Source organism: Nelumbo lutea, chromosome 2, assembly GCF_056320005.1.
Source record: "Nelumbo lutea isolate HS-2025 chromosome 2, American lotus-T2T, whole genome shotgun sequence".
NCBI lineage: Eukaryota > Viridiplantae > Streptophyta > Magnoliopsida > Proteales > Nelumbonaceae > Nelumbo > Nelumbo lutea.
Window position 1 is genome coordinate 111633447 of NC_142685.1, and position 17595 is coordinate 111651041.

At 41.2% G+C, this 17595-nt stretch overlaps 1 protein-coding gene and 1 pseudogene across 2 annotated transcripts; both read left to right on the top strand.

The window, feature by feature from the left end:
* The first annotated feature begins 8670 nt into the window (after nucleotides 1-8670).
* On the top strand, nucleotides 8671-9116 carry LOC148872811 (ubiquitin-conjugating enzyme E2 28 pseudogene; annotated as a pseudogene).
* Nucleotides 9117-10690: 1574 nt separating this feature from the next.
* LOC148872812 (DNA-3-methyladenine glycosylase (MAG)) lies at nucleotides 10691-16356 on the top strand. Of its 2 annotated transcripts, none has more exons than XM_088974005.1 (6): nucleotides 10691-11316; nucleotides 11465-11536; nucleotides 11687-11810; nucleotides 12657-12727; nucleotides 15723-15780; nucleotides 15858-16356. In XM_088974005.1, exons 1-6 carry the CDS (start codon nucleotides 10888-10890, stop codon nucleotides 16019-16021), a joined length of 918 nt encoding a protein of 305 aa, XP_088830131.1. In that variant the 5' UTR covers nucleotides 10691-10887; the 3' UTR covers nucleotides 16022-16356. The 2 variants fall into 2 exon arrangements, 1 of the variants encoding a protein (XP_088830131.1); XR_016108304.1 differs by having other exon boundaries at nucleotides 10747-11316; nucleotides 15599-15780.
* The last annotated feature ends 1239 nt before the right edge of the window (nucleotides 16357-17595 follow it).

Consider the following 17595-nt stretch of genomic DNA (forward strand, 5'->3'; position numbering starts at 1 on the left):
CTGTACGAACCAAGCGGTGTGAAATTGGAGTACGCGCTACGCTTTGAGTTCATGGCATCCAACAATGAAGCAGAATACGAGGCATTACTAACCGGGTTGGACCTTGTAAAGGAAGTGAAAGCCAAGCACATCGTCGTCTATAGTGACTCCCAGCTCGTAGTAAATCAAGTCCTAGGTGAGTACGAAGCTCGCGAACCAACTATGGTAGCATACTTAGCCAAAGTGAGAGAGACTCTGCTCAACTTCCGGTCACACTTCATCTAGAAAATCTCGAGATCAGAGAACGCTGAGGTCGATGCCCTGTCACGGTTAGCCAGCATGGGAGACAACACCATGAGGGCTATGTATAGAAAACTTACCTCGGCCTAGCGTTCTCAAGGGGGCAGAGGAGGTCGCTCCCGTTGTTCAAGCAGAGCCGAGCTGGATTGATCTACTCACGAGCTTTCTGCTACACGGGGCCCTCCCCATAGACTGTAATGCCGCTAGAAGGGTAGAGCGCCAGGCAGCCAAATACGTCATGATAGATAGACGGCTGTGCCAAAGGTCCTACACGCTCCCCAACCTGCGCTGCCTGTGACCCTCGGAAGCCGAGCTCGTCCTCCATGACACTCATGAAGGCCTGTGTGGTGGACACTTGGGGGGCAGGACCCTCGCTCAGAAAGCACTACGACAGGGGTACTATTGGCTAACCATGAAGGCAAATGCGACTGAGCTTGTCAAAAAATGCGACAAGTGCCAGAAGCACGCTAACATCTGCCATCGCCCTGTCGCTGACATGAAATACCTCACTAGCCCATGGCCATTTGCACAATGGGGGATTGACCTACTCGGGCCATTCCCGCCAGCAACAGGGCAAAAAAGGTTCCTAGTGGTGGCAGTGGACTATTTCACAAAGTGGGTCGAAGCCAAACCTCTCACGACAATCACAGCTCGGAACGTGCAGAACTTCTTTTGGAAGAACATAGTGTGTCATTTCGGATTACCTCGGGTACTGATCTCTGATAATGGCAAGCAGTTCGAAGACATCAAGTTCCAAAACTGGTGCCGAGACATGGGAATTCAGCAGAACTTCACCTCAGTGGCGCACCCTCAGGCGAATGGCCAAACGGAAGTTACAAACAGGGCCATCCTTCGAGGACTGAAAGCGCACCTGGACCGAGCTAAGGGACTGTGGACGGATGAGCTGCCCAGTGTACTTTGGGCCTACCTTACCATGGAAAGGACTGTCATGGGAGAAGCTCCCTTTAACCTTACATACGACACTGAAGCAGTCATCCCAGCTGAGACTGAAGTCCCCTCGCTGAGACTAGAAGCATATGAAGGTAGAGCAAATGAAGATGAGCTATGTACCAACCTCGACCTGCTAGATGAAGTACAGTACCTCACGTACATCAGGACCGCGGCCTACCAACAAAGGATAGCTCGGTACTATAACGCCAAGGTCAAAAAGTGAACTCCCCGCGTTGACGACCTGGTTCTCTGCACGGTTATGGCGCTTGAGCCCGGCGTTGGTAAGCTCGGTCCGAATTGGGAAGGACCCTACCGAGTAAAGCGAGTACTCGGGGAAGAAACATACGAACTCGAAACCCTAGAAGGGAAAAAAGTACCTCGGGCGTGGAATATCGTCAACCTAAGACTATATTACCCGTGAACCACTGAACTGAGTGAACCACGAGTCACTCCCTTCTAGCCTTAGGGCCATTCTGCCAAACTAGCGACAACCTCTGAAACACAAGGTCCAGTCACCCCCTCAACAGGGGCAGACTCCAGGAAAACAGTTTGGAGTGACCACGAGTCACTCCCTCCAGCCTAAGGGTCAACGCACTAGCTTAATTGAAGACCTCGGCGCTATGCATGACTCTACCACCTCGCCTGCATAGGCTTAGCATGCCAAAGACCAAAGGCGTCTCGAGAACAGGCTTTTCGACTCCTAGCCTACCTCGACATATGCTACTAGATGTAAACACCAACCTAAATAGCCAAGCAGGCAGGTCGGGCACGCGCCTTACTATGCCTACCTCGGCATACATCGCCAAAACCTGATGATCATCCCTACTAAGTGCAGGAAGATAGTTCGGGGTGACAACGGTAAAGGGTCGCTCACCTCAGGAACTGAATTTACTAACTCAACAGCTCGGATAAGGAAAACACTCCGATAGAAGTGAATCGCACATGCGCCTAACAGAATATACATATATACTCTCATTGCATAAGTGTAATTTCATTACAGAATCCCAAGTACAAAGAAACAAGAAAAGAAAATACAAGTAGCACACAACTATTTGGAAGGCTTATCAGCCTTACTCGGGGCCTCCTCGGGGGTGTCAGCCAAGTCGGTGGTATCGGCCTCCTTGTTGTTGCCCTCATCGTCAGAGTCTGGGTCGTCTGCGGCCTAACGGGCCATGTCGTCTGTAATGTTATAGGTGGTGAAGGCACTTATGTCAAGGTCAGGGTATGCGCGCCTTATCCACCACCTATCGAGCTTAAACCCCCTACGGTAGGCCCGCGACATTACATCATCAAACCTAGATGAATTGACATAGTCGATGACGGCCTAGGCCTTCGCCTTCCTGAGAGTTCCGTCGAAGATCTCGGTCTTCTCCTTGATGTCGGCTTTGAGGTACTCCACCTCCTGCTCCAAGGCCCCCTTGGCTTCCTTAAGCCCCTGCACCTCAAGCTGCGAAGCCCTCTGACACTCCTTGAGACTCTCCACCCCGAGCTTCAATGCTTCCTGACCTGCTCTGAACCCATTCACCTCGGCCTTCAGCCTATCCCTCTTGCAGGCTAGCTCGTCCTTCTCTAACAACAAGGCTTCGATAAAGCTCTTCTGGGTGGTAGCGTCACTCTCCAACTGGGTCGGGAAATGCCTCAAGTGTTTGTTGGACTGAAAGGTCAGCACGTGCACAACAATGTTCACCTGGCAGAAGGAGGTTGGTCGGTACTAAAGAAAGAAGAAAGAAAGAAAGGAGAGAGAGAGGTGGCTCTTAGGGAGTGAACTCACCACCATGGTGTGGGTTGCAACACGGGCTCCGAGCTAACCAGGGGAGAGTTCGGCCCAATCTATAACCTCCGTAGTGATAACAGCCCTCTTACTTCTTTCAAGGCTGATATCGGGTTTCATGATGCTCTCTTCCTCCTCTTGATTCCCCGAGCTGAATGCCACCGTATCTGCGGCACGATGAGCCAATCCTTCAAAAACCTCGATAGCAGCCCCAGCATGATTTAGGACTTCAGCGGCAGCCCCAGTTGGCCCAGCGATCGACTCTGCCACTGTGTCAGGCCCCCGAGGTGGTAAATCCCCCTCCAAGTCTATCATTGGAGGGGCATCAGGGAGCTCGGGCCCCAAAGAAGGGACCTGCGGAAAATCGAGTTCAAGGGTAGGGGTCCTTGGGGATTCCACGCACGCCTTCTTGGTAGCCCGTTTCTTCCTCTTCTTCATATGTCGGAGGAGCCTTGGACCAATAATCCTCTCTTCCTCCATGGGACCTCAATAGAGCTCGACGTCAGTAAGCCCGAAGACACTAGGCTGATTAAGCAAAACACTAAAGTAGAAATTGACCTACCCGGGCTCAAACCAGCCTGAATGAGCTTCCCTTCAGCAATGTAGTCCCTGTGATTGAACCTAGCCTGAGCCCATGAGTGAAAGGTTTCCCACGTCTTCCGGTTAAGAGCAATGCTAGGAGCTTGAGTGGCCACCCTCCAGTTGGTAAGGAAAGGCCACTCTGTGTTGCTCCGGACTACAAAGTAGTCTCGCTTCCAGGCCGGGACCTTGCTTGGGAACTTATGCAGCATTTTGAAACCCAGGCGAGGGGACAGATAATAGGTCTGCCCATGCTCAGGGGGAGCGCCAGAGGCACTCTTTTTATTAACAAGATGGAACAAAGGATATCCACGTCTAAAGGGAAGTTACGTTCGGAACAGAGGGAGATGGTCCCAACCAAGTTCTGAATAGAGTTGGGGTGGAGTTGGTCCAGCGTGATGCTGAAGCGCCTCAACACTTCAGGAATAAGGTGGTGGAGAGGGAGACGAAGCCCGCCTACAAGTTGTTCCCTAAAGATCATGATCTCATCTGGACCGTGCTCCCAAGGGAAGTTGCCGGTGGGAAGACTATACGAATACTCCTGAGGTATGTTGAACTGTCGGATGAGGTCATGAAGCCTCTCCAACGTCATAACAGATGGACCGAACTGGTCCAGCACCCGAGCCTCATGGGAAGGTTGGGCGACGACAGAATGAACTGGAAGAAAAGGAGAAAAGGAAGCTCGGGGACTCACCGGGAAAAGGACGCAACCGAACTAGAAGATCCGAGATGAAGACTCCAAACGCGAGCTCAAGGCAGACGAAAGATACTTAGTGGCAAAAGAAAATGACCAGGGCCCCCCATTATTTATAGCCGTTGGACCCGCACGATTGAAACGATCTAATGGTCCTCAAGAAAATCGGCTGCGAGACTCTCGATGTGAAATCAGTTTAGCACATTTTTTGGTGTCCGCGAAGTCCAGATCGTGTGACGCCCACACGTATGTTGTACGCAACCGAGGTTTTTCCTTCCGAACAAACCGGGCACCAGACTGGTCTAGCCAAGCGAGTTGCCCGACAGGGTGGCATGAGTACCGAGCCAAATCCACCCGACGCACCATGAACTCCCCATGCTGGGTCACCACCCCCAGCACAGGGAGTGGGGGGCAAATGATAGAGGGTGATTTGGCCCCACCTCGTAGCACGGGGACACGTGTGCATGGCCTGGCTCAAGGAATAGCTCAGTCGCGACTCGGCGAAAGAGACACAACGAGTCCTACGCTATCGACTCAACGGGTTAAGCGACTCGCCGAAGACTAACACCCGGCTAAACTTGACTTTCACCAAGTGTGGGAGGTCCCGAGCTCCTCACAGGGCCCGAGCTCTTCTGAAGGGGCTCTGAGCTCTCCCTCCCTAAGAAGGGAGCACCCCGGTTTTCGACTAAGTATCCCGAGGGAGAAGCACCTCAGGGCAGCACCGCCCCCAACATTGGCACCTCAGCACCTCGGTGCCAAGACAAACCTGCCCCAGGTAGTCTGGTGCATAGTAGTTTGGCAAGCTGTGGGAAGGCCTGCTTGACATCCGTACCTGCCGGTCCCGGTGGTAGGGCTCTAATCCCTTGCCAGGCAGCGTTCTGTTTGCAATCTCTAAAAAGCATGGCACATCAGTCAAGTCCGTACCTGGCGATAGTACTCCGTAGCAGCAACCTGCGCCTACCACACCTGCCCTGGCAGTAACGGCTAAGGCATTGGCGGTTATGCCAGGTATGACCGAGCTCCAACATAAAAGAACCCCAACTCTCACGAAGTAAAGGTATTGAAGCTTAAGCACTTTGAGCACTCTTACTCTCTACTCTCTTTGAGATTTTCTCCAATTCTAACTTAGCCATCGAAGTGTTCCCACCGGGATAACTCCCCGGGAACCCTTCACTTTCTCCTTCCTCTCAGGTGCCGTTCGTTCCGGTCAGAAGCCAGGTCATAGCTAGCTAGGAGTGCCCAGATTGTGCAACATCAATGGACAACACCATTATTGCACATGGAATGTTCCATTTCTTAAAATAGCACAAACGAGGTACAGGCTATGTGGCTATCAAGTTGGGTATGGCAAAAGCCTATGATAGACTAGAATGTTCTTTACTTCTTTTAGCATTAAAAGCGTTAGGCTTCTCTGGAGACTTCTTTCACATCATTCTCGAGTGCATCTCCATAGTCTCCTATTCCATTCTAATCAATTGTACCTCTGAAGGAAAAAATCTATCCACTAGAGGACTAAGACAGGGTGATCCTTTATCCCCCTATTTGTTTATTATAGCCATGGAATGTCTCTCTCAAATGATTATGAAAGCTGAACATGATCATCATCTACAAGGCATCCAAATATTTGCTAGAGCTCTCTCAATTTCCCATTTATTCTTTGCAGTTGACATCCTTTTATTTCTCCGTGGACATCGAGATGAATTAGACAACCTTAAAAATATCCTCCAACAATTCTAGGATTCCTTGGGATAACTGATTAATTTAGACAAATCCAGAATTTATTTTAGAAAAAACATCCATCCTAGACACCAAAGAATGATTTGCCGACAACTCCATATACAAACTCTTCCTGTGAATTTTAAATATCTTGGCCTACCTCTAATTTGGGGTCGAAACAAACACTCCCAACTATCCTACATTTTGGATAATCTTAAAGCCAAAATTAATAATTGGAAAGTTGTTGCCATTAGTCAAGCAGGTAAAAGAGTTCTCATTCAATTTGTTCTTCAAGCTATTCCAACTCATACCATGATTGTTGTACAACTGCCCCAAGAAACTCTGACCTCTATTGAACAAATTATTAAAGACTTTTGGTGGGCCAGATCTAAATCCAACCCCCATCCTTTTTGTTGGTATTCTTGGAATTCTTTAGCCATTCCTAAATCTTCAAGAGGACTAGGTTTTAGACACATCAAGTTGAACAATCTAGTGTTACTCAAAAAATTGGCCTAGAGATACCTTAATGAGCAACATAAATTGTGGGCCCAACTCTGGAAATCAAAATGCCTCCCCATTCATTCTCTCTTTCCTTATACTATCCAACCAAATAGCTTTGTTTCTGGAAATCGATAGCCCCTAAATTTTAGAATCTACTCCAGGAAATAGGACTCTTAGTTCGGACATTCTCCTCAGAACATATTGCTCATCTACCTTGGATCCAAACATCTGAGAAGTTTCAAATGATTACTCACCCTATCTCTTTTCCTATATCTCAGCTTACTTTCAATGATATTATCATCCATGATAATTGGAATATCCCCCTTCTACATGAACATTTTAATACGGAACAAGTTGAGATTATTCTACAAACACCAATCTTTCCATTCAACACCTCTATTTCTTGGGTTTGGACTAAACATTCTTTGGGTAAATTTTCTTCTACTACTGCCTATAGTGACCTAATACAGGATTATCTTCCCAATATTTCTGATCAACATAAAGCTTGTATTATTCTTTCACTCAATCCATTCTTTTTGCTTCACCCTGGAATATTAAGTTTACTACTACTCATTGTACCAACTGGATTAATTGTATTATTCATCTTCGTACTATTTTTTCTGAAAAAGATGCCTTCTTAAAAACTCTTAGTTGATATGCGATTGCGTTATATTATATCTGATTTGCGTGTAATGAAAAATCATTTAAAGATATTACTATTTCCAATCACTGGATTTTAAACAAAATTAATATTGTGTTTACTATTAATAGCATTCCATTTACTATTAAAGATATTACTATTAATAGCATTCCATTTTCACCCAATCTTCAAGGATCCTTGTTGGATTTATCTCTCACCTTAACTCTCTCTATGCAATCACATATAAATGATGTATCTGATATTTTGAAATATGTATCTTGTTCCTTTTATTAATATATTAGCTTTTACCTTTCAAAAAAAAAGCAAAATTAGCTACAATTTTGTCCATGGGATCCCTCGAGTCATCAAACCCAAGCTACTTATTTGAGCAGTGGTCAAGATGGTGTCCAATGTCTAGTGGACACTAGATAGTAAGGCCGACCCCGTTGTCTGAGCGCAATGCACGGGTTGTTACAAACATCCTTATATATGTAGTTGGAAAGCATTTAAACGTCTATGTAACATTAAATCAAAGTTAAATTACAAAGACCTCCTGTAATATAGGGTCAGTGACAAAATACACCCTTAAACTTTTTTGTTGCGATAAATATCCCCTTGGCCATTAAGTCATTTGAAAATAGGCGTTAAATTACCAAAATTTGACTTTCATTGGTGAGAAGTCTCAATTAGTGAGAAATCTGACTTTCTCGCTAGTGATCCTTGCCAGAAAGGGGAAAAAATCCCTTCAAATTCATTGGTAACATCCTCTCTCTCTCTCTCTCTCTCTCCCCTTCTCTTCTCTTCTCTCCTTCCCTCTCTTAGCCATCCTCCCTCTCTCAATGTTCTCTGTCTCTCCATTTTCTCTCATTACCACCACTACAACTCCTAGCAATAGGGGTGATTTCATTTTCGAACCATATCTATCTTCCTTCTTTTCCTTCTTCATTTTATTTAGGGGAAGTTCTAGATTAATACATTGTATTTTGGGCCTAGTGTCACTTTGGACCCCAAACTATAAAAGGTGCCAATCCAATATCTAAATTTCCAAAAACTGCCAATTTAGTATCTACGGTTAATTATGTGTATCGCATGACATCATGTGTGACTTCAGGCTTTGGAAAATGTTAAAATTACTCTTGAAAATAAAACACTATTCATCATCTTCTTCTTCAAGAAGATGAAACAAAGGTAAGTTTTGGACATCTGCAACATTCAAATGAAAAAGCGGAGAAGAAAAAAAAGATGTAGATTCCAAACAAATGTTCAAACTTGGTGTAGATTTCTACTCCCTCCCTCATGAAATCAAGGTGGATTCCTGGAGCAACTCTTAATTTAAGTTCTGGAAAACTATTGGATACTCCACTTGATCTCTTCATATAAACCCTAGCAGCAGCAATGCACTTGTTCTCTCCATATAAACCATCATGAGGAGAACAAAGCACTGATAAACAGGAAAAAGGGAAGAACCCTATTGTGCGCTAAAATTCTCTCCACTTAATGTCAACCTTGTTTCTTTCTTTGGACATTTTATAATCATCGATGACTTCAAAACAAATTCAAAAGGGGCTAAAGGATCTGCAAAAAGATCCTCCCACTTCTTGCAGTGCTGGTCCTGTGGCAGAAGACATGTTCCACCAGCAAGCAACAATCATCGGACAAGCCTTTTGCTGGTGGTGTGTTTCTAGTAACAATTCATTTTCCACTAGATTACCCATTCATGCCGCCAAAGGATTCTTTCCACACCAAAGTTTTCCATCCCAACACCAACAACAATGAGAGTATCTGTATTGACATTCTGAAAGAGAAATAGAGTGTTGCCCTTAAAATATCTAAGGTGTTGCTGTCAATTTGCTCTCGCCTCTCTGCTAGTTGATCCAAACCTAGACAATCCCTTGGTTCCTGATATTGCCCACATGTACAAGATTGATAGAGCAAAGTATGAAGCGCAACTGCCCGTTCCTAGACACAAATATGCCATGGGATAGGAGCTTCGTATTTTGCATATGTGAATAAGTAAACGAGACCTAGAGTCTATAAAGGTTAGAGCATATGTGAATCAACTTGTATTCTTGGAATCTAGTAATCATATATGTTGCTGGATAAAAAAAATCCGTTTGTTGGCATACCAAGAAGGGATTGATGATTGTCCAAAGAAATCAATGGATGAAGACCAAAGGTGAAGAAACTGCTGAGAGGAGATGCATAAATTGACAGCGAATACGAGGATTTAATTTTAGAGGGAAAAATTAAAAGAGATAAAAATTTCACAGTTGGTTCTGATTTGGATGATAGATAAAGAAAATTAGATGATACTCAAAGGGTATTTGTGTCTTTTTATATAGCATTTTGAAAGTTTAGATACTGAATTGATATGGTTTCATGTCTGTAGACCAAAGTGACACTAAACCCAAAATATAAGATACTAATATAGAATCTTCCATTTTATTTATTTATTTATGTTATTTTATTGTTTTCCCTATTCTCCATCAATGTAACAGACCTTCTCTATCACCAATATCCATCACTTATAGGAATCAACCGTCTCTCTCACCTGTTCTCTCTCTAGAATGGAAAAGAAACAATAACAACAGAGGGAACCAAAGGAGTCCAACACTCGCTTGTTCTCTCTCTCTTTCTATCTCCCGATTTTGGATTGACCAAAATCGTCGCGGCCACTACAACTTGCAGCAGTGGTGATGATCTTCTTCTTCCTCGACCCCCTTCTTTATCTATTTTTCAATCGACAAAATCGCCACCGCCGCTGCCTCCACCCTCTTCTCCTCTCCTCTGTGTATTTCTCGATCGACCAAAACCACCGCCGTTGTTGCAACTTCCGTAGTGGCGATGATCTTCTTCTTCGTCCGCTCCCTTCCCCATGGACCCTGCCCCGTTCCTGGGTTTTTCTGGATGATAGGTTCTGTTAATCTAGTGGTAGTGTTTTTAATCTCAACAAAAATGGGATCGATGCATAGTGCTGGAGGTGGTGGTGGTGGTGATGGTGTGGATGGCGGTTTAGGCAGCATTAGCAACAGCAGCCACGGAGGGGGTGTTGAAAGCGAGGAGTTTGAATGGCTGGACTTGGGACGTGGGTTTCACGTTGCAGATACATCTGGACCTTGATGAGGTCAAGTGGGTGGGTGGAACAACCGACAACAATCAAGGCGATGCCTCCTTCAATGAAACCTTTAAGACCCATCTCGATCCTGATTCACACAATCAAAGAGACAAGTTGTGTGTGTTTTGCTGTCGGAATTGTTTGGAGACGAACTCCACTACTCCATCTTTACATTTTTAGCTTTTTAATTAAATATCTTGCTTTCAAAACCGCTTCTGGTTTCGTTTGGTTAGTAACTGAAGATTTTTGTATACGTGGAAGGTGGTGGATTCAAATTGTCATATCTATAGTGTTAGAATTGTTGTAGATGGGTAGCAAGATTGTTCCTTTTTTTTGTTTTATTTTGAAAATTTGAAAAAAAAGGATAAAATGATTTTTGTCTTTTTATTAACGGATAAGAAGTATTAATCAATTTTAAGAAATAGTGAGGATAGCATTAATCAATTTTCAGATAGTGACCCCGTACGAGAGGGGTCTTTGTAATTTATTCTAAATAAAAATGAAGGAGACAAGAATGGGACGATTCGGCTCTCAAAGTTCATGTATTTTATGAGCCGTATGGTTAAATTGTTCAAACGCACCATCGAAGGCTGCGATCAGCCCAAGGCTAAAATCATGTCGTAGCGAAAGTGGTTCGATTAATGTTTCTTCAGAAAAGGAGACGGATCGATAGCTCTGATGCGATTCCCGCCAAATTCTGCACAGGCGCAAAGTCTAACAGCCACCAATGTCCTTCCTCCGGCTCTTCTCCCCCAACTGCGAAATCTTGTTGCGAAGTTGAAATGAAGAGAACTCAACTGTTCAAACGCACCATCCGGGCGAAGAAGACGACTCGATCGAAGGAGAGCGAAGACGATGCACCGAAGCTTACGCGTTCAAAAATCACCACGGCGATCAGAGCCCAACCCCTACCCAAAAATCTTCATCTCCCAGTTGCAAACTCACATCTCACCTTCCGCAGCTCCTCTATCCTGAGTCCTGATTTCTTCCAAATTGACGCCCTAGACCTCGCGCCCCGTCTCCTCGGAAAGTTCCTCCGGCGAGATGACGTCGTTCTTCAGATTACGGAGGTAAAAGAAATAATATATATATATATATTTATTTATTTATTTATTTATTTCCAGGTACTAGCAAAATCGAGAAACCCTAGTTAGAATTGATTGCAGGGATGAAAAATTGAATGATCATAGATCTTGAAGACCGAATGACTGTTGACAGGTAGAGGCTTATAGACCAAATGACACGGCTTGTCACAGCCGATTCGGTATTACAGCAAGAACAGCTCCAGTTGTAAGCTAACTTCCTCCTTTTTGTTTATTAAGTGTTGCATTCTTATTTTCTGCAACGATGTAGTGCTGCTTTTTAATGGCTAATTTCATTAATTTGATTATAGCTACACATACATGAAGCTTTGGTTATATCTTAGTCGTCTGGGTTTAGTTTGGACCAGGAGGGCATGCCTATGTTTATCTTTGCTATGGTCTCCATACAATGCTTAATGTTGTAGCAGACAAGGAAGGAGTAGGCGCTGCGGTGTTAATACGATCTTGCGCTCCTGTAAGCGGTAATATCTCATCCTCCCATCGTTTCTTTGGCTTCGAATGGATTGTAAGAAAAAAGAGGACCCCCTTTTAACAACAAAATAAGTTTATTGTTTGCAACTTAGCCATGCACTTGGGATATCATCCATGGTAATCACTACCATAGCTTGATATTCTAACAACTCCATACAGTCTCTGACAGAAAAATTCTTAGGGGATATCTGCTATTGCATATGGTATATGGAGAACAATGATGCATTCTTCCTTTTTTTATTCATAATTGCAGCCTACAGCCATTAAGTTATGGTTTTTGCTAATATCTGCTAATTTAAAGATTCTAGGATCTTGTCTGATGAGCCCTTTTATAAACAACTGTTTGTTAAACTCCACATGCAAGGCACATGGTGGGTATTTTAATCTTTTGTAATTTTTTTTTTTTTTTTGAAAACTTATAAACCAAACATGGTTAGTGTATTCTTTTGGTTCTTTCTCCCCTCTGGTGACTGAGATTTGTAAACAACCATTTGTTGCTGGTTTCCATCAAAGCATTACAGTTCTATTTTTTGTCCTTTTTTGCGCTCTGGAGGATGACTGAGATTATGTTTAACCCTTATGAATTCAGTGAACATTCTCTGAGCATGCTCTATGGTATGTGCATTTTGCATTTTAGTATGATCTTCTGGAAGTTTATATTATTTCTATTTTTTTCCGCATAGCTCACAGGAGAACCTGCTTTTTCCTTGGTTTTCATTGTTAGTTAATTGGGGTTTCCACTCTGTTGGGGCCTGGCAGTTGGTTAATGGTTTAGGTTAGATGCTAGCCTTTTATGTGAAATGTGTCTTTTCTGATCTCTTTATGCATAACAACAGGGTTAGATACGATTCAGCAGAGACGAGGACAGAAGACTGATAAACCTGTTCTTCTCACTGGGCCAGGGAAGGTCAGTTTTGATATCTGACCCATTATTTCCTGTTCTATTTAAGTGCTGAATTTAGAAATTTTGCTGCAAGAGTTAACGGATGAAGTTCTGATCTGTGCCATTTCTCTGAAGAGATTAATCTTCATTCTAGGGAAAGGGGAGATATCCAAATAGTACAATGTGAAATCTGAAGCTACAGAATTGACTGAAACAAATTCCTTTAGATTATTGGAATTGACTCTTACAATGTAGGACTATACTGGTCATCTGAATCCACAGTCTTGATACAACTATGTAGAGTTGGTTACACTTATCCTGTTTGTCATTCCACCCCATCAAAGAGACAAAAACCATTTCCATCATTAAACTGCAAGTCTTCAACAATTCCTGACTACTTTAATCCAGTTTCATGGTTTTCCCTCATACAACTCTTTCTAGATCCTCTCAGCCAACGTTCAAAGTATCGGAAACGCCAAGTGTATCGGAAAGGCAATTTTAAGATACATATCAGGATACACATGCGTATCAAAGAAAAACTAAGATACGCATAGATACACTTGGAAACACTATAAATACTTTAATAAATCATAAAAATACATCAACAACACTAAATATAAGACCTCAATGAGGTGTATATACATTAAATTAATATATTTTATGGTTTTATGAAGAAATATATTATAGCTAATTATAATTTCATTAAAAATCCTATGCTTAATTATAATTTATAAATTATAATTCTTAAGTTTTAATGTTTTATGGGATGAGAAAAACCAAACTCTCCTATCCAACCATAAAACATGCATCGGCACAACTTCTATGTAAAAATATAATTAATAATTATTTATTGTTTAAATAATTATTATTTATTATTCATTTCCAAAAATTATAAGAAATAAATAAACATTATATAATATATTCAAAAAATAGTTATTAAAGAAGAAATTTCAATTGTGGATATAATAGATCATCCATAGAATTATAATATATTCAATCATCGTGATCAAATGATAAAATATAATTAATTAATTATTTATTTTTTAATTCTAAAAAATAAAAAAAATAATTATTAAAGAAGAAATTTCAATTGCTCTATGGATATGATAGATCATTTTCAATTGTTATGATCAAATGATAAAATATAATTAATTATTATTTGTTTTTTTAATTTTAAAAATATAAAATATCAAAAAAAGAATATTAAAAAAGAAATTTCAATTTCTCCATGGATATGATAGATAAATTCATAGATCTAAAACATATTTAGTCTTTATAGGCAGAGAAAAAACTTACATTTTCAAAATTTTTGTTAATTTATATTTTCCCCAAATATTTTCATGAAATTTCCATAAATCTATTGATGGCACAAAAAATTGTGATTTTGAATGTAAGAAATGTAGGTCAACATAAATTTAAACATTCAAGAAAAAAAAGAAATCACAAGAAATTATAAAAGATTGAAAAATTTTACCTATTTTTGTCGTATTTTTTCAAAATTTGAAAAATATTTTAAAAAAATTAACTATTCACACTTGTTTCTTGCAAAATTTTGCAAATCTAGCACACTAGGAATGAAGTTTGGAGTTTTAGAATCATTTGGGGGTGAAAGAAGGCTTATTTTAGGGAAAAGATGTTTGCTTTCCCCCTTTAATTTTTTTTTTTTAGTTTTTTGCCGTATCTTTTTTGTCATACGCTACTGATATGCCCTGATACACCCCCAATATGCCCCCGATACGGGTCCGATACGCATGAAAAAAGACGAAACATCCGATTTCCATGCATATCCTGTATCGGTTTTTAAAAGATACGATACAATACGCCCTGTATCGGGTGTATTGTATCAAAATTTTAAACCTTGTTCTCAGCCTGGTGTGACCACAATAATAAATGCCATACCTGTACGTTATGTTAATTAGTATTGCTAAACTCCTTGTTGTAAACAACTAAGAATAAACTCCTAAAATGCAGTGATACCCTTAATCAACTTTAGTTCTTTAAATCTTTGAGAGAAGCTTTAATGAAGGGCATGCCAACAGCTACATATAAAAAATAAAAATAAAATGCATTTGCAAAATACTGCTGAAACTTTCTACGGGTATTTTATTTAGCATGGCTAGGATAGAATTCCACTTATGTGGTTTGACTTTGAGAGGAGTTGGTTTTGGAAGCTAATCATTTTATTCCTTGCCACATTGGCCTCTCATATCATATTTCCTTTTCAAAGAAGAATATGCAGACTCTTTTAGGATTTCTTTTATGTGGTTCTGAGTGGATTTGGTTACCAAAGCTTGTCATTCTCCTCCTTATAACATATGGAATCTGCTTATTCACTTTTGCAGTCTCTAATTTGTAGAAAGATATGCATCCTTTTTTCGCCTTTCTGCTTGTTTCAAAATAGTGAAGGCATTTCCCTGCATGTTGTTTGCTCAGTATAGTTACCAACACTGCTTATAGGTTTAAAATTGCTAGTTACAGATTTTGTGCCTACAACTACCTCTCTATACTTTTTGTCGAAGAAAAAAAGAATTACCTCTCTATACTTCAAAAAGAAAATATTTTAGTTTTGGTACAAGCAAAAGGGTCACTTGTAATGGCCTGGCTGCTTTGTATAAGTGCATTGTGAATTTAATTGCTTTCTCTGAGTTGGCAGTCTAGAACTGAGCTTATGATGCAACAGTCGCAATTAGAAGCGCCAACCAATTGAGGTTATTAGTTCCTCCCAGATAAATAGCAGCCCAATTCATGGGCTTAGATTGCAAAACAGTGGTTCATATCTTTTGTTGCTTCAACCTCCTTTATATGATTTCCCCCCTGTTTCACGCCATCATAATGGTCTATTTACACACTGTACCTTGATTGCATGGGTTTTCTAATATTTTCCTTGGAATGAAGGTCCACATAACCTTGGCCATTCTCTCAAGAGGCGCAAGAATTTTTACCATCTGATATGTACCTTTCAGTTCCTTGTGTTAAGGCAATAAACCTAACTTGCTTATGACCTCAACTCCATTTCTAGATTGGTCAAGCATTGGGAATTTCAACAGAATGGTCAAGTCATCCCTTGTACACTCCAGGTAATATTCCCATGCTTTTTTTGTCTGACTTTGGACAGGATTAAAAGTTGCCAATTCTGACAACTATGCTTGGCCAGGCGGTTTAGAAGTTTTAGATGGACCCAAATCAGAGAACATACTGATTGGTCCTCGTGTTGGTATTGAATATGCTGCACCTGAGCATGTTAGTGCATTGTGGAGGTTTGCCATTGCTGGTAGTCCCTGGATAAGTGCCCCTAAGAGCACTCTCAGACCACCCTGATCTGACATTTAGGCACCGAGGGACTTCCTGAGATGGAGGAACAGGAAAAGGAAAACAAGGAGAAGATAAAAATGGTTACAGATATGAAGGCAAAAGGAAAATATTGCAGCCTCTACATAAGTCCACTGTTTTAGAAATATAACATGTATATTCTACAGGTTAATTTCCAGTCTAAATAGAATAGAGAATGGAATATGGAGTTTTCTCAAGGATGAAATCTTAAGGATGGCATTCTCAATTTTTTTGTACAAAAGCAACTTCATATTGTCAATGTGATCTAATAGCCAATGGCTTGGATATGTCAATCAACCATGCTTTTGTGGTTTTGCCCTTGACTTCAATATGCCCATATATTACTGCCATTGAAATTCACCTGTCCAATGAATTTGAATATTTGATTATCTCCCAAGTAAAGGATTGCTAGGCTGCGATGGCCGCTAAGGGCAAACTTGATTATCAGGGAGCTTGAATCCACAGTTAAATGTGCTTTGCTCTTCTTCACCAATGGTGGGTCATGGTCAATTCAGTGTGCCGCTGTGTGCCTCCCGCAAGTGCAAATTTCAAGTACAGGAAGTGCACTCCAATGGGCAAACTTGGTCAGTAAGGGAGAGGTCTACATATATGGCATTATAGCACATTGTTTATGATCAATTGGGATGGATTTAATATTTAAGATGATGATGATAGGTATCAGCTGTACACATTGGCTAAAGTTCATTCAATCATGTATCAGAATGGTAACTTGATTCTATTTCTTTAGATTAAAGGGATATAGAGGGCAACAAATCTTTGTACTTCTAGGGGCACAACTAGCTGTTTTATTGAACATACAATGTGCTGCGAGCAAGGGAATAGACTGCATATGATGTGAAGCTTGACTTTCTAATCTGCTTCGTCCCATGAGCTAACATGATCATAATCATAGATTCATAATATCTTCCTCTGCGTTGAAGGATGTTAACATGGCTTAAAGAAAAGACGAAGATGTTCATACTCACAGAGATGGGGAAAAGGCAAACTTATACTCTTTATGGTACACCACAATATATTAGTATGTATTGTTTAGATGGTAATGGAGCTCAGCCAGGAAGTTGAGGCCCAGGGTTACATTGCAAATTTACTTGGAAATCTGCACATCTTGGCAAGCAAACTAATTGTCCAATGGAAAAAATATATATATAATGGGTAAATCTCCATAACTGTGAATTCAATTAATTTTTACAGAAGGAGCATGTGTTATAACCAGCATGTGATATAAACCAGCTCTTTGTAGGGTAGTTAACACCTTAGGATGAAATCATATGAAACAAGCTAAGTCAAGTTGGCTAAGGGGCTGTTTGATAACACCTAAGCTGTTGAATTGAACAACTTATTGCTTTGTATTTTAGTGGATAAAATATTAAAGGATATAGTAATCTACCCAATTTCAGCTTCGGTCATCAGAAAAGCTTTTTCACTAAATGACAAAGTAATAAACTTTTCAGTTCAGCCATTTCAGCAATTATCAAACGGCCCCTAAGTGGTGAGGTTCCATTACTTTGATTGAAACAAATTCACAAGGGTTTTCAGTGTTC

What these genes read in the sequence shown, in the direction of transcription:
- LOC148872812 (XM_088974005.1), top strand. Translation starts at nt 10,888, where the DNA reads ATGTTTCTTCAGAAAAGGAGACGGATCGATAGCTCTGATGCGATTCCC. An exon ending in CAGCAAGAACAGCTCCAGTT is followed by an intron (nt 11,537 to 11,686) that starts GTAAGCTAACTT and finishes GTCTGGGTTTAG; the next exon opens with TTTGGACCAGGAGGGCATGC. An exon ending in TTCTCACTGGGCCAGGGAAG is followed by an intron (nt 12,728 to 15,722) that starts GTCAGTTTTGAT and finishes CTCCATTTCTAG; the next exon opens with ATTGGTCAAGCATTGGGAAT.